General features: G+C 43.5%; 1 protein-coding gene and 2 long non-coding RNA genes across 3 annotated transcripts; 1 reads left to right on the forward strand and 2 right to left on the reverse strand.

The window, feature by feature from the left end:
- Positions 1-22,846, forward strand: LOC111762202 (transport and Golgi organization protein 1 homolog). Its single transcript, XM_058285987.2, has 22 exons — positions 1-237; positions 3,758-3,799; positions 5,493-5,624; positions 6,987-7,008; positions 8,492-8,580; positions 8,838-8,912; positions 9,003-9,113; positions 9,784-9,855; positions 10,021-10,116; positions 11,601-11,676; positions 12,815-12,870; positions 12,959-13,049; positions 13,213-13,351; positions 14,866-14,967; positions 15,643-15,703; positions 15,814-15,849; positions 15,927-15,994; positions 16,434-16,528; positions 18,184-18,263; positions 18,394-18,465; positions 21,027-21,186; positions 22,668-22,846. The coding sequence occupies exons 1-22, from the start codon at positions 172-174 to the stop codon at positions 22,679-22,681; spliced, it is 1,755 nt and encodes a 584-aa protein (XP_058141970.1). The 5' UTR covers positions 1-171; the 3' UTR covers positions 22,682-22,846.
- On the reverse strand, positions 5,945-8,844 carry LOC139437407 (uncharacterized). Its single transcript, XR_011647184.1, has 2 exons — positions 8,591-8,844; positions 5,945-7,277 (listed from the first exon to the last, which is right to left on the reverse strand). It is a non-coding gene; the product is annotated as an uncharacterized lncRNA (long non-coding RNA).
- Positions 20,480-25,899, reverse strand: LOC131275487 (uncharacterized). Its single transcript, XR_009182952.2, has 3 exons — positions 25,506-25,899; positions 21,219-21,343; positions 20,480-20,730 (listed from the first exon to the last, which is right to left on the reverse strand). It is a non-coding gene; the product is annotated as an uncharacterized lncRNA (long non-coding RNA).
- Positions 25,900-27,104: the final 1,205 nt, after the last annotated feature.

The following is a 27,104-nucleotide window of genomic DNA, read 5'->3' on the forward strand; positions in this document are numbered from 1 at the left end:
TCTCCCCATCCCCTCCCTCACCTCTCCCCGCCCCCATCCCTCCCCCTCTTAGGTACCCAATCGGCCCCTCCCTCCCAGCTCACACCCCCACCCGCGTCCTCGGCCCCGCCTCCATCCTCACCCCCAGTTCCCGCGCCGCCTGCTCCCGGCACCCCCTTAGGAGACCTGGACATGAAGGCGTCGCGGCTGCTTTTCTGGCTCCTCCTGCTGGGGTGTGCCGATCCCCGAGCCTCGAGTGTGAGTACACGCTGCCTGCACCGTGCTGTCCTCCTTTTCCCTGGGGCGTTTCTTGCTGGGGTTTAAACAACAGCTTTTGCTTAGGGTCTGTGAGGGGCCACCGCCCTCTCTGAGGACCCAGGACCTCAGGGTTTTCTTTCTCTTTTGTTTGTCTAAAAACTTTAGGAGGTACTGGGGAGTAAACCCGGGACCTCGTCCGTGTGAAGCAGGTGCTCAACCATTGAGCTGCACTCGCTCCACTTGCAAACCATTTCTAAGCAACTTGGTAAATGGGTAAATTGTTCGTAAGCCGCCGCGGGTTCTTAGCCAGCCTGCCTGGACTGTGGCAGCCGCTGTCCACGGGGAACTCTGGGGCCTGCCGGCTCTGCTTGTCCCCTACACGGAAAAGACTGAAATGCTGAAAACCTGAAAATAGTAACTATCTTCAAAAAGTAAAGAACTGTAGACATATGAGAGCTATTGACTGCAGGGCTTTAAAGGGGGAATTGTAAGATATGGGAATTATGATATGTCTTATTAAAAAGCAAGGGCCTTTTCGTTAATAGGCACATGGGCGTCGCTGTTGCTAAGCAGCGTCCCACGCAAGGCGCTGCACTCTTGTTGTCCAGCCCACGCACACTTCACTTTCCCTGTATTTATTCATATTTACGAAAGCTTGGCAGCCGTGCGAGTGATGATACATACGCATGGGTGTTATTACTACTCTGTTAAAAAAGCAAAACGCCAGCTGCAGTCTGTGCATTCCAGCTTCCTCCTTGGCTTGAGCACTTGGGGGCATCCCTTTCCTTCTGCTCCTGGAGTTCGCCCCCCTCCACAGAAGCCCTGAGAAGCCCGTGAGCCCTGAAACCCATGCCGCCTCCTGCCGGCATCTACTGAGAGGATCCCCTGGGAGGGACGCGGCCAGGAGGCAGAGGCGTTGCTGCCCTTTCCTTTGTTAGGGGTGTCTTGGTGGACTCCTGCTTCACCCAGAACAGATAAGGTGCATGATGTCCTTCTGATTGTCCCAGCACAGGATGGTCTAATGTGGACACTTTCACTTTCACTCTCATAAGAAAAAAACAAAAACAAAAAACAAGTCCCCCAAAAGGAGACGGAGAGAGAGAGAGACTCAAGACACCCAGTAGCAATCAGTAGGTTTGTTTGATCTACAGGTGCCGGGTTTGCAGAGAGGGCTCTGGGAAGGTCCACAGGGCAGGCATACCCCTCGCATGGAGACAAAATCACCCCAGCTGAATCCCGCCATGCCAGGAGGGCCCATTCTCTTTCTTTTGAGTCTACTACAGGGGTTCATTTCTTGATAATCTTTATTCTGGAATTCTCCCCCCACCCCATACCTTGGCTGCATTTGCCATAGAACAGCTAGGTTAGGTTGTCTTCTGCCTCAGCTTTGAGCTTTCGTGGAGGAATTAACCCTTACTGTCTTGCACAGCCCACCTCCACCCTTGCTCACGGCCATGTCCTCCCTTACCATCCTAGGGATGGTACTAAGGTGAAATCTTATCATCCCCCTTTTGCAAAGCAGGGTCTTAGGACCAGCCAGAGGGAAACTTTGCACCCAGAGTAGGTTTCAGGGGAGCTTTGCTTGCCTTTCTCATGCGGCAGTTCTGTTCGTTGCCCTGGCTTGCAGCAGTTTGTTTACATGGCTTTGCCTCCCCGGGAAAGTCACATCTATGTAAGGGAAGAGGCTGTGCCTGGCCCATCCTCCTCTTTCCAGAGAATACCTACAGGGCAGTGACAGTCATTTACCTGCATTCTGACAATCACTAAGGCAGAATTCGCTCTCTAGAGGCAATATTCTACCTGCTTTGAAAATCAAAGGATGGTGCAGAAAAGTAAACTCAAGCATCACGTGGGTGGTGGGACATACAGATTGCTTCCTGTGTTGAAGGGAAATGATTCTCTAAAATACTTGTGAGATTATAAGAACCTTGACACCACCCCATATATAACTGGAGAGTTGATATCACCCGTGTCTTAGTAGCAAAGATTTAAGTAAAAATAAATATCTTCCTTTCTTCATATATTTCTGATTTCTTTCTCTTTCCTCCTTTCTCTCATTCAGATTTTCCTCAAAAGGGAAAGTGTACTTTCCCTCAGGGTCCCCTCTCATTGCCAAGCCTTGTACTTTAGGAAATTAAAAGTTCCATCCATTTGGCTTCCAATATGGTGGTTGTTTCTGAGTTTTAGATTTCATCGTGCAGGACTTTTTGATTATTTCAGGTTTCTGACACTGTGGGACCACACCTTTGAGTGGCCCTTTCTGATCAGGCTAGCCAGTATTACACTTCTGATACCAGAGTCCAGATGTAACGGGACTGCCCTGACTGGGGAGGCTTTGCCAGTTAGGGACAAGTTGGCCTTTGTTCTTTCTGTGCATTTGTTGCCCACCTTTAACTATGCCCTTAGAGCTATAGCTCCTCCAGAGGGCGGCTGCTTAGAGATAGTGTAAGTTTCCCCAGAGCACATACTTTCCCTCCCTCAGCTGTGAGGGCTGAAGATGAAAGGGCTCTAGAGCTCAGAGGCTATTTTCTAGACAGGTTTGAATGTGCAGGAAAGTGAAACAGTGTGTGGATTAGTATAAATTAGGTTGCAAATGTATTTTCTTCTAAAACACTTCTACAATCCAGTTTTTATAAAAATGGTATCTTTGCTTTTTGTGGGTGGTTACCATACATGCCAGATTTTTGCATTCTTTTTGCATCATAATCTTTATGGTAATAATTGATTGGCTTAGGTGCAATACTATGCAATATGAAGGTGAAGTCTTGATAGTGGCTCTGAAATTTTCTTTAGGGAAGCGGACTTGGCCCAGTGGTTAGGGCATCTGTCTACCACATGGGAGGTCCACGGGTCAAACCCCAGGCCTCCTTGACCCATGTGGGGCTGGCCCACATGCAGTGTGATGAGTGCATGGAGTGCTGTGCCATGCAGGGGTGTACCCTGCATAGGGGAGTCCCATGCGCAAGGAGTGCACCATGTAAGGACAGCCACCAGCATGATAGAAAGTGCAGCCCGCCCAGGAGTGGTGCCACACACACACAGAGCTGACACAACAAGATGACACAACAAAAAGAAATACAGATTCTTGTACCACTGACAACAGAAGCAGACAAAGAAGAACACACAGAAAATAGACACAGAGAGCAGATAATGGGGAGGGGAGGGGAGAAAGAAATAAAATAAATAAATCTTTAAAAAAAAGAAATTTTCTTTAGAACTAGCTACAATTGTCATAGTTTTAATTGATAGGCAAGATTCCTCTACTAGCAAACATATGTACTCCCAAAATCTGACATGCCCTGATTTAGAGAGAAAATGAATGTAGAAAGAATTCTTTAGTGGTTTTTGAAATGTGGGCTTAACAGTATTCTGTTCTAAATTTTATTGGAATAGTAATATTAATATTATATAAAGCAGTTTCCTCTCTCTGTTATGTATACTGTAATCATATATATAGTTCTCTCATTTATATTTTTAATATAGAAATTTGATTGCTATTTTGTTGCATTCATTTATGCAGGTTCAGTGTATTTTCAGGAATATGACAAGGAATTTAACTCAGGTAATTCATGAATATACAAAAGAAAACTTATTCTTCCCTTTTAATGTAAGTTTCAATTTTCTGTCAATTGTAAATTGGCTTCTAAATTGATCATTTAAATTGTGAACTATTTACAAAATATTTGCAGTTTTTTTGCCAGGAAATAAAAAGCTAAGTTTGCCTATCAGCTTATTTTTCTAAACCTTGGTTGAGTCATGTGATGCACAATAAACAGCAACTATTTAATGTATATAAGCAGTTGATTTTGACATGTGTATACAACCATGAAACTATCACTATTATCAAGAGAGTAATCATTATCAACAGCCCAGAAGTTTCCTCTTGCTCCTTTATAATCCATCTTCCCATCCCCTGTCTCCACTGCTACCACCTTCCCTCAACCACTGATCTGCAGTTGATAGAATTTATGCAATGGAATCCTATAGGATGTATATTTTTTATTTGGATGCTTTAAGGCAATGTAATCATTTTGAGATTGATGAATTCTGTTTTGTGTATTAATAGTTTGTTCATTTTCATTGCCAAAGAGAATTCTTTGTATGGATATACTACAATTTGTTTATCTTTTACCTTGGAAAGACAGCTGTGACTGGTTTTAACCATCTGGTCATGGCCATTAAAGCACAAGGAAGCACCTCTGTGAGATATACTTGTCTTTTGCAACTCAGTGCTGAATTGGATGAGGAAAAAAATCCAACTGGGATGGTGTCTAACAGAGTTCAAACACCTAGGCCTTTAATAATTATTTGAATTCTCATTCAAAAGAGCCATCACTGATTTGTGCTCTTTTGGTTTTGCTAATTCCACCTAATAGCATATGAAAAATTTCAATGAGATAGCAATATTAAGTCATTAGCATTCAACTAAACTTGAGTTATCACATCTATCCATTCATCCATCCACCTACCAATCCTCCAGCCATCCCTCTATCCACCTGTCCCTACTCTCATTGTAGGTTAATTACTTTGTTGTAGAATTTCAAATAAATAGATGCTTATCAATGTGTACTCTGTGGATCTACTGCTCAGTACAACATTGCTGAGATTCATTCATGCTCTTGCCTGCATCAGTAATTCATTCTTTCCCCTTGCGAACTCTGTGTTCTATTGAATGAATATGCCTGTTTGTCAAAAGCTGTCTTCAAGAACGCATTTAGAATTAGTGATATCAAGTTGTTTTTTAAAGCATATTGTTAAATTCTGAGTTATCTATCTAGATCACTCATCAGGAGCACTGCCAACTTTTCTTCCTTCAGATCAGAGTGCCATAGAATTAAAATCAAGAATCTTAGAGAATTCTCACATTATTCATGTCATCTTCATTATCACCACTTACATTTTATTTAAACCCTAAAAGTTGACTTTCTGAGTAAATGTATCTATTGTTTTTTATAAAATGAATTGCCTCATGATGATCAAAATTAACTCATCCAAGAGAAAAGTGTGACTCAAAGGGACTTCAGCCCAGCTTTAGACACAGGAATGGGTAGGGTCCATGGTGACCAGGAAATTGTTTTCTACTTAAGGACACACACACACAATATCCAGCAACACTGCCGGCCATGGGCAACACAAGGTGCCAACTCCCAGGCGTTCTTAGAGCCCAGTTTAGGGTTTCTGTGGTTGATGGTTTGTCACTGCTATATGACAGATTTCCTTGAAGCTCCTCCTTATTTCCAATATTTATATTCCAGCTGATTGAATACCTGCCTGAGGATTTTTATCCTGGTCCTGATTTTTATGAAATACCTTGGAAACCTCTCATCATTATTGTTTATTTGGGAATTGCTTCATTTGCCATTTTAATCTGCAGCTATGTGCTTGCCGTGAGTATATTAAAGTGCCTTCTAGGCGTGTTGGTCTCTTAAATAAGCAGGAAATTCTGTCTTCTTTTGGTTTTTTCAATTTTGCTTTTAGATGACTGACATGAATGCGTGTTTGAAATGGATGCTAACCTTGTACAATCCAATCTTTGAAATAAGGACTCAGTGGGCAAGACAACTGTATACTCTTGATGGAACCCTTAATTTATAAATCCCTTTTATCATAAAGTAGTACTACTATTAAGCATTTTCTGAGCCCTTCATATAGTGCTGGTGGAATTGTAGGTTCACCTGAAAAGCAGTTTAATAATGTGTCTGAAGCCTTTAAAATGTTCATATCATTTTTATTCATTATAAATCTACATATGAGACTCTACCCCAATGAAATAACCAAACATGCTTTCAGTGATCTCGGAGGAATATATTTGATCAGATGGTATTTATTACAATGAAAATGTGGCAACAGTACAGAAGAGCTAAATCACTGTACATCCTTATAGTGCTGCAGTGTTAGGCAGCTTATAAAATCCATATGTTCCAAAGGTATTTCAGGACATGGACAGCATTCTTGATCAAAGGTCAAGTAGAAAAAAAGCAGAAACCAGGGATTTTGTATAGTTTAGTTAGAACACATGTGCTTTCACACACACGGGGCTCTCATTTCTGGTTATGCTTGTGCATTTTCTCTGCTCCTCAAGCACTCCTTTTCTGATTTGTTGACCTCTGTGTTTAAGTGTTCTGATAAAAACACAGGACCTTCTTTGCTGGCATTGTAAATCAATTCAGCAAATAGTCAACTCTGAAAAAGATGTTTTAGATTCTGTATGGTGAATAAAAGAAGCATATTTTAGTTTAAAGATTTTACTTTTTCATTTGTTTTTGGGGGGACTTTTTAGTCAACCCTGATTCTGGATTTCAATGTGTATTGGATTTGAAAACAATTATTTGCAAATAAATTTTTAAAATGTGTGCTATTTCCAAGAGGGATGTTTTTGATGTGGGAAACTGGGAGGGGGAGGGAGAGGGCATATGGGAACCCCTTATGTTTTTTATGTAATCTAAACCTTCTTTAAAAATAAAAAATTAATTTAAAAAAGTTAGGTAGATTGTGTTCTTTTAAATAGAATGTTAACCCATCAAGATAAGGCATTTACCCAGTACTCCTTACTAGGAATGATTTATGAATTATCACCATATAAACAGGATATTCTGTTTTTTCAAATTTTAAATTCAGTGAATACACATTGAACTAAGTAAATATTGTTTTAATTTCATTGAATTATGATTTCATTTATCAGAAACTAAAGAATTGTTTTAAGAATATGTTTTGACATAAAATTTAATTTCTCCCCCCCACTCTTCTAGGTTAAACATCGACTATATCAAGGTACGGTTTTAGACTTATACTGTCTTTGTAATATATTTTAAATACTAGTGTTGACATGGGTTCTAATACAGCCAGAAGGATGTATGGTGACTTCTGATGCCTTGTTGGCTTCTTACCTCTCAAAATCTTACTATTCCTGGGCTGTCAGCCTGGATGCCAGAGAGGATGGAGGTGCCACCAATGGAGAGAGGTGATGAGGAGGAAAAGGTTTCGGAAGCTGTTGATGAGAAGAGTCTGGAGCCTGCAGGGAGGTGTTTGGCAAGACCTGGCTGTGGGAGCAAAGTGAGATGAGCAAGATACTGACTGTGCCTGTCAAGAGGTTAAAGCTCAGAGGTCTCCAGATCTTGCTAGGCAGAGATGTGTCATCACAGGGGTTCAAACCATTTGCTGTGGGGTTTGGGAAGGGCCATTGATTCCAGGGGAGAATGAACAGAGTGGAGTGAGGTAAAATGGAGATGATGAAATCTGCATGTGCTTTGTCGGTGGTGAGGCTTGAGTGGAGCTCTCTGTAGGGCAGGACAGCTGCACGGCCTATCACAGCCCCTCACATGCTCCTGTTTATTACAGGGCTGACAGTATTTGGGTGGTGAGAAGTGTGGCCTCAGGGCACCAGAGCTCTCAGTTTGGGCAAATAGAAGAAAAGTGCTCCCTGGGGTCAGATGAGAGAACTAAGTGCCAATTGGAGGAGTCTGGTGCCCTGGACCCTGTTCGAGGTGCACATAAATGGTTCATACCCAGAAGGTAGATGTTTGTTGTTTACCTGTATGGTGGGAGACAACATTCTCATTGTGGCAGTGAAAAATCTTGTGACTTATAGATATTGGAAGTTGTCCAAGGTCCTCCATAGATCACATGGTTAAGTCAAGTTTCAACCAGGTGCATCTGATTCCCAAGCCAATGCTCTCCAGGCCACCCCACACTGATGGTCATGACATGGGTTCTATTGGGTTGCAGGACAACCCATGAGGCTTCTGAATAGATCCAGCAGGTGGTGTTTCAGAAGGAAATCTAAGGAATGAGTGTGGCATTTTTGTGAGAGGAGTCATGAGGTTTTCCTCTGTAAGGCCACTGCAGTGACATACTTATTTCTCTTGGTAATTAGAGGACAGACATGTAAGTGGACAGTATGCTCAATTTCTCTCTCTCTCTCTCTTCTCTGGCAATGGTATACCTATTTGAAGAGCTCCCATTTTTTAAGAAGGGTGCTTTAGTGAAGGGAGAGGTATTACTCTAAGATAATTTACTGTTTTGCAATCTCTGAAAAAATTAAATAGGAATCTCATTGAGATAAGATTCTTTACATATTTTAAAATAAACTTACATATCATTCACTAAAAATTACTTTTTTTTTTGGCATGACATTAATGCTAAGAAGTTTTCACTCATAGTGCCAGATAATGTGTTTTATCTGTTAATGCGTTGTGTAATTCAATTTTATAGGATTTTCCTAATAATTTCAGAGATTATTTTTATCTCTTTTTAGCCAATGTACAGCAAGTGATGTTGACAATCAAGAGTTGTATGGAGGAAAACAGTAAAATTCTAGAAAAAATATCCAGTAGGGAAAAAAAGGTAAAATTACCTTTTCATTTTCTTTTCTTATGGCTTCTCCTTGAATTCTCCCACCTTCTTGTCATTCAGGTTTTTTCTTCTTGCATGTTCCAGTTCTACTTCATCATGTTCTATAAACTGCAAATGCAAAGCAGCATCATGAGTACAGAGTAATGCTTTCTTTATGTCTGTGAGGAGTCACCCACTTAGAGACATATTTAGCAAATCCTATCATTAATAGTTTTGAATTCTGACTTTTTTATTGCATATCTGTACAGGTCAGTGAATTGACAGAATGGATTAAAGAAAGGACGAACAATGATAGTCTGTCTAACAGAATAAATATACTTGAGGTAAAAAATCCCTTTTTTCTGCATTAGGTTCTAAAAGCAGAAGTAAAAGGAGTGACTAATTATTACTGATCTCGATGTGCTGTCTTCAAGGTTAACCTCAAAATCCTGGAAGAGAAAAATGAAACACTGACTGACATCCTTGGGCAGACACAATCATCCCTACAGGAAGAGAGGCTTAAGAATGCCAACTATCAGGACTTGGTAAGAGTTTTAGGACTCAGTGTTACTATCAGTTGGCTTTTGAGTCTCTGTACCTGGGATGAAAAGAGCCCCCTACTTTCCCGTGCTGTCACCTAAGGTGAGAGGAGTCTGCAAGCTGACCCTTCCTCTGAACATTGAACTGGAATATTCCGAAGTCTTTTGGTATTTTAGGACTTAAGAAGTATAGATTTTCACAACCATGGGTAATTTTCTCATCATTTGGCATGCTGTCCCTGAAAAGTAGAAGAACTGAGGGCCTGAGAGAGATGACCCAGAATTTCATGCCAATTTGAGGGTTCTCATCCCTCTTAATGTAGAACAGAGGCTTTTCAAAGTGATGGTTTGTTTTTTTGCCATGAAGAAAAAGCTTTCATTAGAGCTGTTTGACTTGAAAGATTCCCCACTCTCTTTCTGTTCACCTTGTCATCCACTAGATTCTCCCACCCTCTCTTCGGAAGGTTGTAGAGGTCACCAATTATTTATGCCTTCCAGGATTTTCTTCATTTCTCATTTCTGTGCTTAGTTTTCTCCTAGGGTTTAAACTGGATCAACTGATTTTACTTGAGCTATAGGGGTAGCTCAAGAGATATGTCTTATGATGTTCTTTTGAGCATATGGCCTGTTGTTTCTTTTGAAATCCTAATATGTTTTGTTTCTATCCTACATGCAGATTTCAGAAAATGAAAAACTTATAGCCAGCTTGAAAGACTCTATTTCAAAGACAGCTGCAGATATAGCTGAGGTATGGTTGCCTGCGCTTCCTTCAGGATTCACTGAGTACCTTAGCTTTGTTCAGGAACAAATATTTCATGTCTTAGACAATTCAAGTTATGTGATGTCTTGTGGGAATTGGGTAAATCATTTTGTTCTTGGGAATTAATTCCTTAATGGGAATATTTTGCTTTAGGTCAAAAATGCCCTTCTTGAAGCTGGCATTACTCTGGTGAAAGCTTTTGACAAAGCAAGGAAGGAAAATGCTGATCTGAAGACCCAAGAGGAGAAGGTAAAGAAAAGTCACTTCTAGAGACTGGGCAATGAGACAACCCAAAACCCTACCTTCTTGACTGTCCTTTCTCGAATCTGCTTGAAAGTCAGGGCAGGAGAGTGCAGGGTTCTCTTCTTATTGGCAAAGGTTGAAATGTGTCCCCAGGGCCATGGTGTCTGTGCACATTCCTTGTCTCTGCATAATTTTTTATGACCATCAGGAGGTTCATGCTTTGTCCTACTACACACCAACCAGATTCTCACCCAAGACACCCAGGGAGTGATGGCAGCTGATTCGACTTGAGCAGGTCTTTGATGATCCTCACCGGGGCAATTACTGCCCCACTGACCAGGAGAGGTTCCATCCTGTGGTTCCAAACCTGGGAGACACTGAGCCAGGCCCTTCCATCCACACTGGAAGTGAGATGTATGAATTGCCTGCTTGTGGACTGTTTTTATATGGTGTGAAAGTGCTTTCTGCAAGATATTCTCAACTCTCACTGGATCAACTTCCTTGACAGCTATTTCTGGGACTCCAAACACCCAATTCTGGCCTGATTCCAGCATTAAAGTTTTGACACTTTGCCTCCTACTTTTAATCAAGGCCACGGTTAGAGTTAGAAAGACTAATCATGGGAAACGGACTTTGGCCCAGTGGTTAGGGCGTCCGTCTACCACATGGGAGGTCCGCGGTTCAAGCCCCGGGCCTCCTTGCCCCGTGTGGAGCTGGCCCATGCGCAGTGCTGATGCGTGCAAGGAGTGCCATGCTACACAGGGGTGTCCCCCGCGTAGGGGAGCCCCACGCGCAAGTAGTGCACCCATAAGGAGAGCCGCCCAGTGCAAAGGAGGGAGCAGCCTGCCGAGGAATGGCGCCGCCCACACTTCCCGTGCCGCTGATGACAACAGAAGTGGAAAAAGAAACAAGACGCAGCAAAAAGACACAGAAAACAGACAACCAGGGGAGGGGAATTAAATAAAAATAAATAAATCTTAAAAAAAAAAAAAGAAAGAAAGACTAATCAATGAGGGGAACTGGCATCCTCCTTCCCTACCTCAGTCCTGTGGCCCCAAATCCTGACTTATCTAGTGCTTTTATTTTAGGTACTGGGCATGGGGATTAAACCTGGGATCTCATATGTGGGCAGCTGGTGCTCAACCAGTGAGCCACACTGGCTTCCCTGAGGTGTATTTTTTGAGAGCTTGTTTGTGTTTTTAGGTGGCGCTGGCACCGCCCATGTGGGAAGCAGGTGCTCAGTGGCTTGAGCCCACAGCTGCTCCCTCTAATGCATTCCTTTTTGTTTTCAGTACAGCAAGAATTTGAATGCCAGATAAGAGAGCAGTCTGATTTCAGGAACAAATCAAAGACTTAGAAAACACCGAAAGAGTTTGAAGAAGCTTTGTGTGAAACAGATAATAATATTGCCATAAGTTCTCCACATTAATAAAGGTGGAAATTTGCTTAACTAAAATTGAGAGGCTTTTTCTGACTTTTTCTTTTCCCAGGCTTTGACTGATTGCACTGCTCAGCTGAACTGTGTCTCTGACTGTATGTCTGAGGACATGAGTGGAGAACTGGCAGGTAAGATCAACCTCAGCGGGGCCAGACCACTTTCCCCTTATTTAAGTACTCAAATGCCCTTTTGGCCACTTGCATCTTCTCTCAAGTACTGGCATGTGGGCTCCCAGCCCTGGACCTGTGTCCATGAGTGTGTGTATGTCTGGCCAGGCGGGTGCCGGGCTTGTCAGAGCAGGGGCACACAAAAAACCCTCACTTGTCATTTCCCTGAATTGTACACTTCTAGTCGGTGGACTGTATTGCATGGGGAGGATATCCTAATTACAGTATTACTTTAAGGAAAACGCTGAGATACCACTTCACACCCAGTAGGATGCCTATGATTTAAAAGACAGACAATGACAAGTGTGGCCAGGATGGGGAGAAATTCTGATCCTGTTCATCAAAGTTGGAAATGTACAATAGTGCAGCCCCTTGGAAAAAACAGTATCACAGTCACTCAAAAAGTGAAACAGCTTTACCTGATGACCCAGAAGTTTCACTTCTAGTTTATATTCAAGACATACAGAAATGTAAGTCCATGCCTAAACGTGCCCTCAAATATTCGGAGCTCCATTATTTACAGGAGCCAAAAAATGAAAACAAACTAAATGACCATGATCCATAGATAAAATATGGCGTATCAGAACAATGGAATGTTATTTAGCAATAAAAAATGAAGTACAGATACATGCTACAACATGGATAAACTTTGAAAACTGTTTTTCAAGCTAGACAACACACATATGATTCTGTTTATATGGAATGTCCAGAATAAGCAAATCCATAGAGAAGGAAATGAGATGAGTGGTTGCCAGGGATTAGGAGTCCGAGGTTTGGGTAAGTGGGGAGTGACTATTAATAGGTACAGGTTTTCCTTTGGGACTGATGGAAATGTTCTGGAATTGGATAGTGGTAAGGATTGCACAAATTTTTATTTTATGAATAGACTAGAATCCACTGAAAGGTTACTTGAAAAGGGTAAATTTGGTGTATATTACCTAAATATAAAAAGTCAATTACTCTTAATTCTGCTACTAATTGTGGTTTTCTCTGAATGTTTGAACCTAATGAAGTGTTTACTTCCTTGTAAAACTCTAGGATCAAGGTAAAGTTAGCAAGCAAAGGATTACAAAGCAACTTAACTCTTCTGTTTTTTTAGGTGACATCAACCCAAGAAGGAAAATTGAAATGCACCAGATGATAGATGTCTCCAGGGTATAAATCTTTTCATAGTTTCCTATGTGCTGCCTGGGAGCTCTTATTATCCCTCACTTTTAACTGTATTTCTGTTTGGAATTTGCAGGAAAATACTTCCGTATCAGCAGCTGAGGATGCTCTGAAACCTTTTAAATTTCAGCTGAGTGACTTGATGCCCGCTGTCTGTAAACTGCAGGGTAAGTTTGTTGGAAAGAAATCTCCCCGTTTGAGGAAAAGGTTTTGCCCTAGACAGGTAAAGAGTGGCTTCTTGCTGTGGCGGTGTACTTCCTGCTGCCCATCAGCCCAAGCTCTCAGGCCTACATGCTCACACAGATTGGACAAAGGTGTTCTACTTTACAGAATACAAAAAGAAATTGGAAGATGATTGTTCTTTACTGAGGGCTGCAAACGCTGCAAAAGAAGAGGAATGTAAAAGCCTAAAGCTGAAAATAGAGATTTTTGATGAAATCTTGGAGAAGCAAAGGATGGCTGCCGAAGAGTAAGATGTTCCTTGTCATGGTTAGGATAATGCTGTGGGAATGAACGTGTGCGCCCAAGCAGATACCTGTAATATTCTAGAATAGTTCCCAGCATATGTTTGTCACTTTCAGTCACTACAGAGTTAGCTCTGTTCTTACTGCCTTGATTTCCACAATCTGTATTTTTCTTTGCATTCAAAATGGTTGTCAGAGATTCTTGCCTGTGTTTTATCTGGGAGGGCAGAAGGGGTACTGTTACCTCCAGTTACTGCTGCTCAGCCACTTCTGTCTTTTTCATGATCCTTTTCCTTTGTTCTCCAGCACTTCCTTGATCCTTGCTTTCTCTTTGACCAAGTTACTGGATTCAGATCTTCTCTTCCACTTGTTCTAGAAGCTCTTGCAAATCTTGAGTATTTTGTAGGGCATGTGTTCCAGTAGAATAAAATCTTTGATGTCTTTAAGGAATCTTAACTATCAAAAGTGTCATTTGTTTTGGGTATAAAATAAGGCTAATATTCCAACCAAATGCTGTAGAGTGGTTTGGTGAGGGGTATCCTCTTGGAGAGTTAGACTTGAGTAATCCATTACTCTTCGTAAATGTGCCTCTCCAATTTAGAATTAGGTTACTTTGAAAAATACACAAAACCAAAACAAAATTTAAAAAACTAAAAAACACTTGCAGTGCATTTTGTGTTCTTCCTCTATAAAAATAATTTCTCTGAAAACGGACTTTCTGTGGCGATTTTCATTTGTGACTGCACTTGTACTTTATTCTCCAAGTATGTGGTACTCTGAGAAGATCTGTTTTGTTTGAGCTAATGCAATTTAGTTATTTTTCATTGTTAGAGCCACTACTCTCTTGTGCCATCAAACCCTAAAACCACACCACTCGCTATTTCCACTATTTCCACTATTTCCTTCATTCTGTGCTCCCCAGATCTTCTTTAGAGAAATGTTTCTGATTTCATTTCTTGTTTTTTAAAGAATGAATCTCTCCCTACAGTGGCCCTATGGTTCCATAAATATCTATTGTTTTCTTCCTGACAGGGATTCAGCAATTCCAACATCCATTCAGGCCCCTGTTTGTTGCCCTAGTCTCCCTCCAAAGCCCCCTCCCTAGCTCTGGCCCATATACCCTTTCCCCCCCCAGTCTCCTAACTACTCTCCTTAATTCAAGTTTCCTGCCCTTCTGTGCCCATCGCAATATCATATCTATCCTCGCTGGAGCTACTGAGGTGAATTTTCTAGACTCTGCATCATCCATGTTATTCCAGGCTCAGTCTAGAGAGGACATGCCACTCCCTGCAGGGCCGATGCAGCCCCCTGCACAGGGCAGAGTCCCTCCCTTCCATGGGTCTCTGGTGGCCTCTCCCAGTTCCTTCCCTGCAGTCCCCTCCCAAGCACACCCCCTGCACCCGTCTGTGAAGCTGCCTCAGGTCCCAGAAGCCTCTCTACCTCTGTGTGGACTGTGTTCTCAACAGCGAACATTTTTCATGAGTGACTGGATGTGGTGTGTATTTCTGTGCCACCTTAGGATGCTCAAACTGAAGGCCCGTGAGCAGGAAGAAAGGCAGGCACAGCTGTCAGAGGTAGAGGGGAAGGCAAACATGGCCACAAAGGAAATCCAGAGCTACAAGTGAGTTACCCCACCAAACACCATGGGATATGAGAAACCCTGTGGGAAGTTTTTGTTTTAGTCCTCTGGTACACCATTTAGAGAAAAATAGCACAGAACCAGAGATAAATGGTCAGAAGACCTAGAAAATTCACACAAGGAAAAAAAAGCTTACAAAGGAAGGAAAGTATGACGTTTTCAAAACTTTCCCAATCCTTCTTGTTTGTCAGAATGTACAGAACCTTGACTCATGCTAACATTTCTGGGGTGGTGTCAATGATGGAACTCCTTGGGAAAGTAGTTTGGTGTAGGATGAGTCACAGTCCCTAAACATGACTGTGCCATTTGAGAGCTCCGGTTCCTGCAGCCCTGGGCAATGTGCTAAGAACATAAGTAAAGGAAGAATCAAGCTATGATGAAAGATATTCTCAGCAGGAATAATCAGGGAAATCCTGAGACTGGCTAACAACATTAAAGCACATCACTCAGAACCTTCCAAGGCTGTAGAGAACAAGTGAGGGACTATGCGGTAATGCTTTTATCCTGCTGTGTCCTTCTAATCATGTGCCATGAGCTTTCACATGTATGGATAATGCCTCCAAGGGGCAGTTTTTAGGGTGATGGGAACAGAGCAGATCCCTTAAATTTGTCACCAATATTGTGCTTTTTTCTAATGTGAGCTCTTGTCACTCACAGGCAAAACATTAAGGCAATGGAAGAGAAGCTGCAGGCAGCAGAGTGCTCATTCAGAGAACAGGTAACAACTGATAGAGCCGGATGCCTGAGATTCTTCAGCACCCCATGCAGATGATTATAATGGCCTTGAGGATCCCTAAACACTTATTCTTTATTTGTTGTCTTTTTCAGATCGCTTGTCATGAGAAGAAAGCTCATGAAAACTGGGTAAGCTGTTTCTTCCTTTCCTTTCTACTGTGTACCATCTACTGCAACTGAAAGTGGATATATTTTTTAATCTACAGATAAAAGTTCTTACTTTGGAGAGAGAATTGGTTGAACAGACCAGAGAGACTGACTATTTGAAATATAAGTATGTGCTTAAAAAAATTTTTTTTTTACTTTGAAATAATTTCAAACTTATTTGAATGATTACAGAAAGAATAGCAAATCCATTCATAGAACTCCATTATGCCCTGCCCCAGATACTTAGATCCACCAATTTTAACATTTTCCATATCATTCTTTCTATCCATTTGTCTTTCTCTAATGTCTGTCTATCTATCTATCTATCTATCTATCTATCTATCTATCTATCTATCTATCATCTAACTATCTATACATGTTTTAAATATTTGAGACTAGTTCTGTCCACATCATGTTCTTTGAAAAAGTCATACTTAGAAATATGATATTTTGATGTCCACTTTTTTAAGAGTGTTTTCAAGTTTTTAATTCCAAGTTGTTTGGTAGCTACTAAAGTGTGTGATTTTCTCACTTTTATTCAATTCTGTTCTCTTTCTATATTCAAGACTGGAATTCGCCCAAAATAGGAAGCCCCAAGAGGAGGGTGGCATTACGACATGGCTGCTGCGAAGGCCTGATATGCACCACCCTCCACCAAGAGGTAGGCAGCACCCTGTGAAGAGTCATCTTTCAGTTTGCCTAAAGCTGCTGGGAGCAGTTTCCTGGAAATGGGTTGGCTTTTACAATGGGAATTTAGTAGCTTAACAGCTTCCAGTTCTGAGGTTGTGCAAGTGCCCAAATCAAGGCCTCCTTAAGAGCTGTCTTCTCACCAGGTTGCCGCTGTGGGTGCTCAGGCACATGGCAGGACATAATGGTGGCTCCATTGTCTCTTGGTTCTCCTCCAGACTTATCTTCTCTCCGATGGCAGCTGTGGGTGATCAGGCTCACCACTCCTCTCTCTTTCACCTTCTCAGGGGGCCTCTCTCCAGTCCTCTGGTCTCTTCTGACTCCAGCCTCTGGGACCTTTCCCTCAGCCTCTCAGGATTTCTCTTGTCTCTCCAGCTTTCTTCTCTGTTTCTGCTGCATTTAGTTCTCCATTTATAAAAGATTTACCGAAAGAGGATTAATACCCACCCTGGGTCATGCAACCTAATTAGAGGCCCTTAACAAGAGACATTTAATGAAGACTTCCCATGTACAATCGTTTTACATGGATTACAATGGATTAGCTCTAACAAGATGGTTATTTTTGGGATCCACCAAAAGCTTCAAACTGTCACAAGCTCTAAAATAATTCCTGCTGCAAAGTCCACATAAAATGCTTTTGGCTCTGGTGGGCAGTCCTTGTGCAGCCTGAAAACAATCCCACACCCTTGCCAAAGAGAATGAGTCCCTTCACAGGGTGACCAGATGCTGTCATCTCAGCTCCCCCAGCCACAGTGGTTTCTTGGGTCTACCCCCTGTAAATGGAGGCAGCTCATGTCCCTCATATGTCAGCAAACACCCTCTACCCCATCCTTGGGGTTATTCTTGACTGAAGAGATGTCACCAGAAAGTTTTTGGTTTGGTACCCAGTTCCTCCCTTGTAGTAAACTTCTTTTGAGAAAAATCACACCAAACATCTTAGAACGTGGCATCTATGACTTAACTGGAGAAGCAATTTTCTTGATTTGTCTTAGTGAATATGTAGTCTACTACAACAGCTTCTTTAAGATATCAAACTTATATTTATTACTGTTAGTGATCACATTTTTTTGTTCATTTAAACTTTTTATTGATAATTACAATGCTCTATACACTTCCAGGAAATTTTGCTCCTCTACCCTAATGAATGTAAGCCTCACACTTCATGATTAATACTCCTTAGTTCTTTCTTTTCCTCATTACCGAGATGTAAATGTTGGGGCTTGAAGGGCAGGAGCTGTGCTCTTAATGTGTAGGGTTTGTTGACATTTTTCCCGTCCAAGGCTCTTCTTCTGATTTCTACTCTTGATCTGGACTTTGACTTCCCCTGTGTCTCTTGGGAGACCCCTGGTTTTCATGCTAGTCTGGGCCCTGACCTGTCCACAATTGCTTGACTCACTAAAAAAACACCTGGGCCTGCAGCCAGAGCCCCATCATGTCCTCCTCAAGGGTTAGGGGGTACCCCCTCCTTCCTCAGGATTATCTGGGCATCTGGGTAACTCTGTGCTTCTGGTGAGGGCTCCAAGTGGGTTAAAGAGCTAGAGATGGAGGAAGGTGGTGGAGGGTTTGCTATTCTTCCCCACCCAATGTGCAAATCTGAAGAAACCCACAGCAGTTCTCCTGCCTTCCTAGATCCAGGACCTGGTGCAGCTCCCCTGTGGAGCAATGGCTCCAGAAGCTCATTCCCTGCTGGGGAGACAGAAGAGGGCAAGGTAAGTGCTGCCTCACTTTCAGTGGTAAGCAGCTACTTCAGGAAACTTTGATAGCTTAGTACAAATCCTCTCTGGCCTCAGGTTGGTGTGGTTACTGATCCCTCTGCTGTCTCATTTCCTTTTCAAATAGCAAACTCCTCTGCCGAGGCCTGAGGGCAGCGCCAGTCCCAGCAGACCACCTTTGGCAGCACCTGGAGAAGCTGTAAGTCCTTAGGGCTGAGGCTGCAGGGCGTGTATGCTGCTCTTTCTGGGAGGAACAGGAGGAGAGAGACCCTTCTCTCCACTACTTTACTTTTCCTGGTCCATGTTTTAGTTTTCTGGTTGCCAAAGTGAATACCTGCAATAGACTGACTTCAGCAATGGGAATTCATTGGCTCCTGGTTTTGAGGCTACAAGTCCAAATGAAGGTGTCATCAAGGTGGTGCTTACTTCCCAGAGACATCCTTCGTCTTGGCTTTTCTGTCACATGGCAATGCATGAGACTGCCTCTCCAGACCTCTTAAGCCATCTCTTCCTAGTTCTGTTGACTTCAGCTTCTGGCCACTCCTTTGTGTCTTTCTGTCTGTCTGAATTTCATTCTGTTTTATATATAGGACTCCAGTAATAGGATTGAGACCCATACTCTCTGAGGTGGGCCACCCCTTAACTGAAATAACCTTATCCAAAGGTCCTACTTACAATGGGTTCACACCCACAGAGTTGGATTAAGTTTAAGAACGTGTCTTTCCTGGGGGTACTTAGCTCACGACCACCACAGGGCAGTTTTTGATTTGTTATGGAGCTCCTTGACTTGCTGGTGTCCAAAGACAATTCTACACGGAGTTTGCAGCCTACAGAATTGTCTTAGGGACACCACAAAGTTTTGATACAGCAAAAGAAGCCAGATCACTTCCAAGAATGGAGGTAGTATCAGGTTTCTAGGGATAACACATGATTTTAATAGATGTAAAAAGGAAACTTACTTGGTTCCTATTGATTGGATGAGGGTTTGCCTTCCTCTACAGGCTGGTTTGGAGCAGATGGGCTTTGTTTTGTATTGGGCCAAATAAAGGGAACTAGGAGCTTGGTTTGCTCTCTAGGTGAGTTAGCTTAGTAGGGATTTCCTGTTTCAAAAGATATTAAGAGGAAGCTCAAGGGAATTCAAAGAGGCAGGAGAGCACAAGTCTTTTGGTTCTCAGGGGCCCCAGGGGCCCCAGGGCTTTATTTAATTTTATCACTGGATTACTGAAATGTGCTTTTTTTTATTTTAAGGAGGTCGCAGGAATTGAATCTGGGACCTCATACATGAGAAGGTGGTGCTCAGCCACTGAACCATACGTGCTCCCCCTGAAATGTGTTTTCCTTCTTGTTATTTATACCTTCTCTCATCTTGGATTAGCTGATTACCTGTTTAGAACCTGTGCTGTCATCCTCATTACTGAGAAAACATGAAAAGTCCCCCTTCCCTCTTACATTGTATGCTTCAGGCAATTTTGAGTGCACTGAGACACAGGGAGTCCATTGAAATTCCATAATTTATCATTGCCCCATCTGTGTTTGGAAATGTACTATTGCAGAATCCCTCCACTTACACCCTTGGTAAAAATTATCTGAATTATCACACATTACATAATTGGTAGAAATGTCGAGTAGGAGTGAAATAGTGAGACATGAAAGGCAGCTACGACCTGGAGGGCGCTTTGCCAGCAAAGGCCTTCTGGGACGTTCACATGGTGGGGGGTTCTCGTGTGGCCTGTGCAGCTGGTAGAGCTGGTCATTCCTCTGAACGTGCCTCACAAGATTTGTCAGCCTTGAAGTCAAAGTACACTTAGTTCTGTTATGGGCACTTCCCACCTCACTTTTCCATAGGATGAAATGCATCTGCATCTCATAATGTACTTAACATACAGGATTCCCTGTGAATTTAGATAAATATTATAGCTGAGCAGCTCTAACTTTCATGGGTAATGTTTCTGTCTGAAAACACTGACCCAGGTCCCCTGCAGGACTCCAGGAATATGACCTCCCCGGAGGGCTCTGTGGCCCTGGGCAGCTGCTCTGGAGAGAGAAGCCCCCTCTGCCAGGGGGGCAGGCAGAGGCGGTGAGCAGAGGCCGGCAGGCAGACCGGGCGTTGACACAGCTCTGCCTCTGCCTCTCGGAGACCCTGTTCCCTTTCATTTAGAGCAGGATGGTCAGGTTTAACTTTCTTTTTTAAACAAATCAATTTTATTGATACATATTAATAAAGCACAAACCCAACCAAAGTGTACAGTCAATGTTATTTGGTATAATCACAGAGTTGATCATCTGTCATTTCAATCATTATTAGAGCAAGAGTTCTAGAATCGGAGGGGAGATGGGAGAGGCCTGTGGAAGGATCTGAAGAGTAGCTTCCATTCCTTGCGGAGAGAATGGACCTCTCATCCCCTCTCATTCCTTCTGTTTCCAACATGCAAAGAGTGAGCTTCTGTGGTGTTGCTGAAGGACTCTGGAAATAGACACGTGTCGGCCTGGATTGTGCTTTTTCCTGAGTTTAGAATGACCTCTGCTAATGTTTTGGGACAGGTCCCTCTCTCCCCTGGCACCCAAAAGCCCCTGCCTCTAAGCTGTCGATGGGATGAATGAGGGGGGTCCAGTTTCCCGGCACTGATGCCCTCTGGAAACCTGGCCGAGGGGAAGGTGCCAGGCGCTGACCTGCTTCACTGGGTTTCAGCTTCTGTTGCTATCAGTGTTTCATCTGTCACGTGAGAGTATCTCCAACCTTCACATCCTTCTCCTCTGCAGGTTAATATGGCTGCAAGGGGGCCCCCTCCTTTCCCAGGACCACCCTCCATGTACTACCGCATGGGACGTCCCCCACCACCAGTGCTGAGATGCCAGCCACCTCCTCCATCCTGGGGGCCTCTCAGAGGACCTCCCCCACCAGCATACCCTCCACCATTCGGTAAGAGGATTTGAACAGTATGAATTCTTTACAGCAAAGGTCACAGTTGCTACTTGGGCTTTCCAATGCAAGGGTCACCCTGGCTGAGGACACTGTAACCCTCCTCAAGTGGTTAGGACACATGATGGGCTGCATCATCTCCCCACAGGAGCTGTCCCTTGGAGACAAAGAAGAAGGTTGATTATAGACAGCCAGAAATATCAGTTCTGCCACTGTGTTCAGAGCCACAGCCTGTGCCCGGCTGTTAGGGCTAAGACACCCCTAACTCTAAGAGCCTAAGATACCCCAGAGGAGAGTGGCACTGCCATGGCATGGCACAGAACACGTGATTGCCCATAATGGAAGCACCAGTGGAGGGCCCTGGAGTGCAAAAGAGGGAGATGGGAAGGGCCTCTAAAATAATCAGGAGGATTTTGAAGAGGAGGAAGAGTTAAACTGGTGCGAAAAGGATGTTTTTATTTACATTCAAATAGATGAACCTGGAAGGTCATTCCTGTTGGGGCAGCACCTTAAGCCTGCAGTTTGACAGCAAATGTGAGGTCCAGGCAGAGCTGCTAGCAAGGGTGTTGAGATGGCACAAGAGGGAATGACCTTGATCAAAATGTCCTTGTTGCCATAATGTCCTACTCCATAATTTGAAATGTAGATGATATTTTTCCTTTGGAATTATGAAGGTTCTGGATCTGCATGACAGAATCCCAGGTAGGGGGTGGGAAATTTAATTTGGTTGTATCAGGAAATTATGATTGCCTGACTCTCCTACACCCCAATGAAACAAAGTGAAGGCTAGACCTGGTTCACAGGAGCACTGTGTGGGCCTCCAGAATGAGTGAGACTGTCCGTGGGGCATTCACAGCCCCCAGCTGAACCTCCATCACCACGTCCCCTGCAGCGTCTGGGATCCCACCCAACTCACAGTTCACATCCACAAACATACCATGCTGGAGCCTGAGTCTTTGCCTGTGCTCCTGTGCCTCAGCTCCTAATACCAACCCTCCCGGGGGGTCTATTCTGAGCCTCGATTTTGTCATGTTTGAGACAGGGATAACAAGGCCAGTTTTACAGATGAGAAGATAAAGTACATGAAGAGAGCATCTTCCAGAATATCTGGCCCATGTTGGACCTTCACCCTTCTCGTAGTTGAAATGAAAACATTTGCACACAGCCTTCATTACATTACATTACTTTACACTAACCTATGGCTAGACAGAGTCTGGGCCCAGAGACTCGCAATCCCCATTTCCTTGAGTCTGTTTTATATTAAAATTCAAACCCTACCAGATAAAAAAAGAGAATGTGCACACAGTGAAATTCTGAGCCTCCATCTGAGATGTGGTCAAGGTTGTTGCATTGCATACGACCCACAGCTGCAGAACACACTGAAGTATTCATCCAGGGGTTGCAGTCATAGTGCAGAAGACAAAATGTATGAAGGAAAAATGAGATCAGATTGAAATAACCAGGGCCCTTTTGCCTTACAGGACAATTATATTGACCCTTGAAGAGGACCCTCAGCAGTGGTCAGCAGGCTGAGGCCGTTAGCAAGTTAGAAAAGGTGTCAGAGCTGCCTTAAGTTCTGAAAGCTTTCCCTGCCCCATCCTGCTTTCGCCCTCCTTCATCTCCTAGGTGTTTTCCCAATAAACCTCTTGCTATTATTCTACCCCCTGTCCAGTGTCTGCTTCCTGGAGGACTAACAACCACCCCCCAGGCACTGCACCCCCAAGGGGGGTTAACATTTCCTTACTAGGAAAAAAGCCAACAGCAAGGTGATGACACAGAAGCAAGGTTCCCCTCTGGGGCATTACTGGCTGGGAGGGCCCCAGGGAAGCTTCCTGAGTGGAGGAAACATCCCTGTCCTGCTCTGGGAGGTGGTGGTGTGAACTCTTTCAGTCAATAGTCACTGAGCCCCACTGACCGCCAGTTACAGTGTGCCAGATGATACGACAGACAGACAGGTATCTGACTCTGTGGAGGGCCAATTTCTGTGATGGGGAATGTGTGAGGGGCCAGAAGTGGCCAAAAGAAACCAGTGAGGAGACACCGCAGTGGTCCAGGCCCTTGTTAGTGCCCTGCAGCGCTGTGCCAGCTGCCCCCTGTAGCAGCAGTTCAGAGGGGCTCTGACAGAAGCTGAGCTGGAAGCAGAGTTTTCTTGTCAAGTCCCACAAGCTCCCACAATCTGCCTACAATTTCCTTTTTCAGGGATGGACAGAGCAAAAGTCAGTGGTGGTGACCCCCTCCCATGGGGAGTGAGCTGGGCGGAAAAGTCTGGCTCCCCTCCAAGTACTACGATCCATTGCATTCTGTCCCAGCAGCCCTGGGAACCCACAGGGCCTTCCCTCCTGCCAGTTGTGGGAGGTCCCATTTGCCAGCAACCTGGGTTCCCAGGTGAGACACCAAGGCATCTAGGCCTGGATATCCATAGGCTGCTCCAGGAGAGGCTGCCAACAGCAGGGGGTCCGTAACTAGGCAGGAGCAGACATCTGGAGCTGCCTCTGCTGTGAGCAGGGCCTTGGCCAAGGGCTGGGATACATGGTGCCCCTCACTTCTGGACTGGGCAGGACCAGAGGGCCTTAGGGAGTGAGCCAGGGAGAGGCAGAGAGAGAGACAAAGATGGAGAAGAAAAATCCATGGATATTGAGATGAGGGAGAAAGAAACAAAGATGTACCAAAGGGGGAAAGAGAAAGGAAGGAAGGGTGAGAGAACACCAGAGAGAGTCAAGGAGAGAGTTGGGAAGAGAAAGAGAGAGCCAAAGAGAAGGAATAGCTTGGGAGAGAGGAAAGGAGACACACGCAGCACACACACAAGCAGAGATCCAGAGCTGAACAGAGAGAGAAGTGGTCGCAGAAGAACACACAGCAAATGGACACAGAGAAGACAGATGGGCGTGGGGGGAAGGGGAGATAAATAATTTAAAAAATAAATCTTTAAGAAAAAGAATATGTATTAACTGTATCTATTACAGTAATTTTAAAAAAAGACAGAGGAAAAGGAGAGGAATGGAGGCAGACATGAAGAGGTCATGACAATTCAGGAGAAGGATCCAGAGCAAGCAGTAGGGAGAGAGAATCAGAAAGAGACGGAAATATAGAGGAACAGCTAGAGTTGTGAGAAACAACAGCAAAGAAATTGGGGGGAAGAGAGAGAGGGAGGTGGGAGAGAAAGAGACAGGGAAGCAGGGAGACAGAGCCAGGCAGAGAGAAGCAGCAATGGGGAGCAAAGGGGGGATGGAGGGAGCAGGTGGGGCATGGGGAGAGGGAGTGAGGGGCCCGGGTGGGGATCTGGGAGGGTCCTGGAGAGTAGGGATGTGGACAAGGCAGGAAGGCCATGGAATCAGGGACTGGGGAGTCCTGGGTGCTGATGGTTCAGGTCCATTTGGCCAAGATCTAGAGGGACCACTGCAGTAAGAAATACAGGTCCCCTTTTTTGGCTGGAGCTGCTGTGTCCATTTGGGGAATCTGTCACTGAAGGGGGGAATTCTGGGAGAGAGGGTGGCCATTGGGCAGCTTTGCCCTGGAGGGCAGGTTTGCTCTGTGGGGAGATGATCCTTAAGCAGTCTCCCACACTGCCCCAGTCCCTGCTGCACTCCCCACCCCCGCTACCTGAGCCCTCATCAGAAGTTTTGCTGTAAAGCAAGTACCTATTTGTACCTAGTAGATACAAAAAACATTCAAATTTTAATGTATGATCAACTATAATTTGTCTTTCTCTACCAAATAGCCCCTTGTTTTAGTTTGCCCAAGGAATGTTGATGCAAAGTACCAGAAATCTGTTGGCTTTTATAACAGGGATTTATTGGGGGGTAAAAGCTTACAGTTCCAAGGCCATGTAATGCCCATTTAAGGCATCGGCAGAGAGGCTTTCTCACCAAAGTCAGCTCCTGTTGATCTGGCATTATTGCCACATGGTGAAGCAAGATGGCTGCTGACCTCTGAGGAGGTTCTGCCTTCTCCTTCCAAAACTACTGTCTCTTGGAGCTCAGCTGTGAGCAACCAGATATAGTGAAGCTGGCTACTAAGATAGGGAATGAATAGATGGCTCTGGAACCTGGCAAGAAGTTCACATGGACATCAATAACCCCAAGATGGCTGCTGGATGACCCTCTCCAAGATTGTGCCACTCAGAAGAATTCTTTCAGAAATCAGGAGAAGCTCTGGATATTTGCCAAGGACTTTATCATTGGGCCCTCCTGGGACACTGATGAGAGGAATAAGCAATCAAAATGCTAAACAGCTAGAACTCCTCCCCAGCCATTTGCAAAGGGGTGGGATAATCCACAGTTCACAAAGGCAGGCCCCAGGGCCCGAGCTCGCTCTCTCACCTGCTCTCTCACCTGTGGACCCCTGTTCTGCCATCTGTGCACCGCTCTTGCCATTTTTCTTCTGTCATGTGGCCAAGTAAGTAAACCTGGGGATTTGTAACCTAAAATGGGGAATTGTAGTCTGTAAATCAGCCCTCCTTACCACATTTCAGTCCCTTCCTTTCTACCTGGGACCCCTGATCTGTTATCTTCTCCCATTCCTTGTCCCTCCCTACCTGAATAAATTAATGGCCTAACTCACCCGACGTGCTCTTGAAATTCATTTCTGCAGCATAGTCAAGAAAGTAATCAAAATCCGGTAACAATAGGGTTGTCTCTTCTGGGTCGCAGCTCTTCGAGCCTCTGGGGGCTTCTGTTTTCCTGCAGTCCTTTCCTTCCATGGCAGAATTAAACAGGACACCTCCCTTTTCCTGTGTCTGCGTCAAACCCAACAAGAGGGTGGAGACCCAAACTGGCTCATGCCTCACTGACCGGGTCCAAACAAAACGTCCCACAGGAGTGAGTTAGTTTAAAACATAATCTTTTTCTTTTTTGGGGTTGCGTGGACTCAGTTGCAAGTATTCAACTCTGCCATTGTACAAAAGGAGTCAGAGAATGTATAAAAAGCCAATAAGCATAGCTATGTTCCAAAAAACTTTTATTTATGGATAAAATTTGCATTGAATATAATTTCTAGGTGTCACAAAATATTCTTCCTTAGATTTTTAAAATCATTTACAAATATAAAGAGCACTCTTAGCTCACACACCATTCAAAATCAGGTTGGGCAGATTTTGTCTATGGGCTGTAAATTTCTCACCCCTAGTCTAAAGAAATATTCTTTTTGACACATATTTATTTTTTGTCCATTAGGTAACTTCTACTTTATTATTAACCTGAGGTAAGGATAACAGACTTTGCTTAAGGCTTTATAGAAATTGCAGAATTCTTAAAATTACTTATGTCAAAATTAAGTGTACCACCCCAAAAATAAATGAATAAAGGAAAAAAGAAAACAGAAAATAAATAAATCTCTGTGAGAGGAACAAACTCGCCACACTGCATTTATTCTTTAGCATCACATCTGCCCAGCTCTCACACATACAAAAGGAAAGTCTCCTTGGTTTCACAATGGCATTTGGCTGCATTTCTCATGACAACACAGCAAGTGCAAATTCATTTGGAAATGTACATTTATACAACTTATATTAAAGACTGCAGCCTTATGATCTGTGATGGGAAAACATGCTTTGACAATACTAAACCATTTCTGTCTGGTTTAATATAAAATATACTCCATGCTTTAAAAAGAGGTGTTTGGAGCAGAATATAACATATTTGTTATTAAATATAATCATTTACCTTTTGAAAAATAATCTTCTAACTTTAAATCCTTGTTACTGAACAATTATATGAATATACATTATGGTAGCAAGAAACAAATTTGCATTGGGCTTTATTTTTATCAATATGGCTAAATTTTGAAAATTATTCATAAAGCAATGACAGGATTTTTATTAAAATATTATATTCTATTAATAATATGTTTGCCAATATATTTTTTAGAAACATAAGTGAAATCTTTCCTTTCCACTTTTTAATATGGTATGTTTCTTCCAA

Source organism: Dasypus novemcinctus, chromosome 23 (genome assembly GCF_030445035.2).
Source record: "Dasypus novemcinctus isolate mDasNov1 chromosome 23, mDasNov1.1.hap2, whole genome shotgun sequence".
In the NCBI taxonomy this organism is placed as follows: domain Eukaryota; kingdom Metazoa; phylum Chordata; class Mammalia; order Cingulata; family Dasypodidae; genus Dasypus; species Dasypus novemcinctus.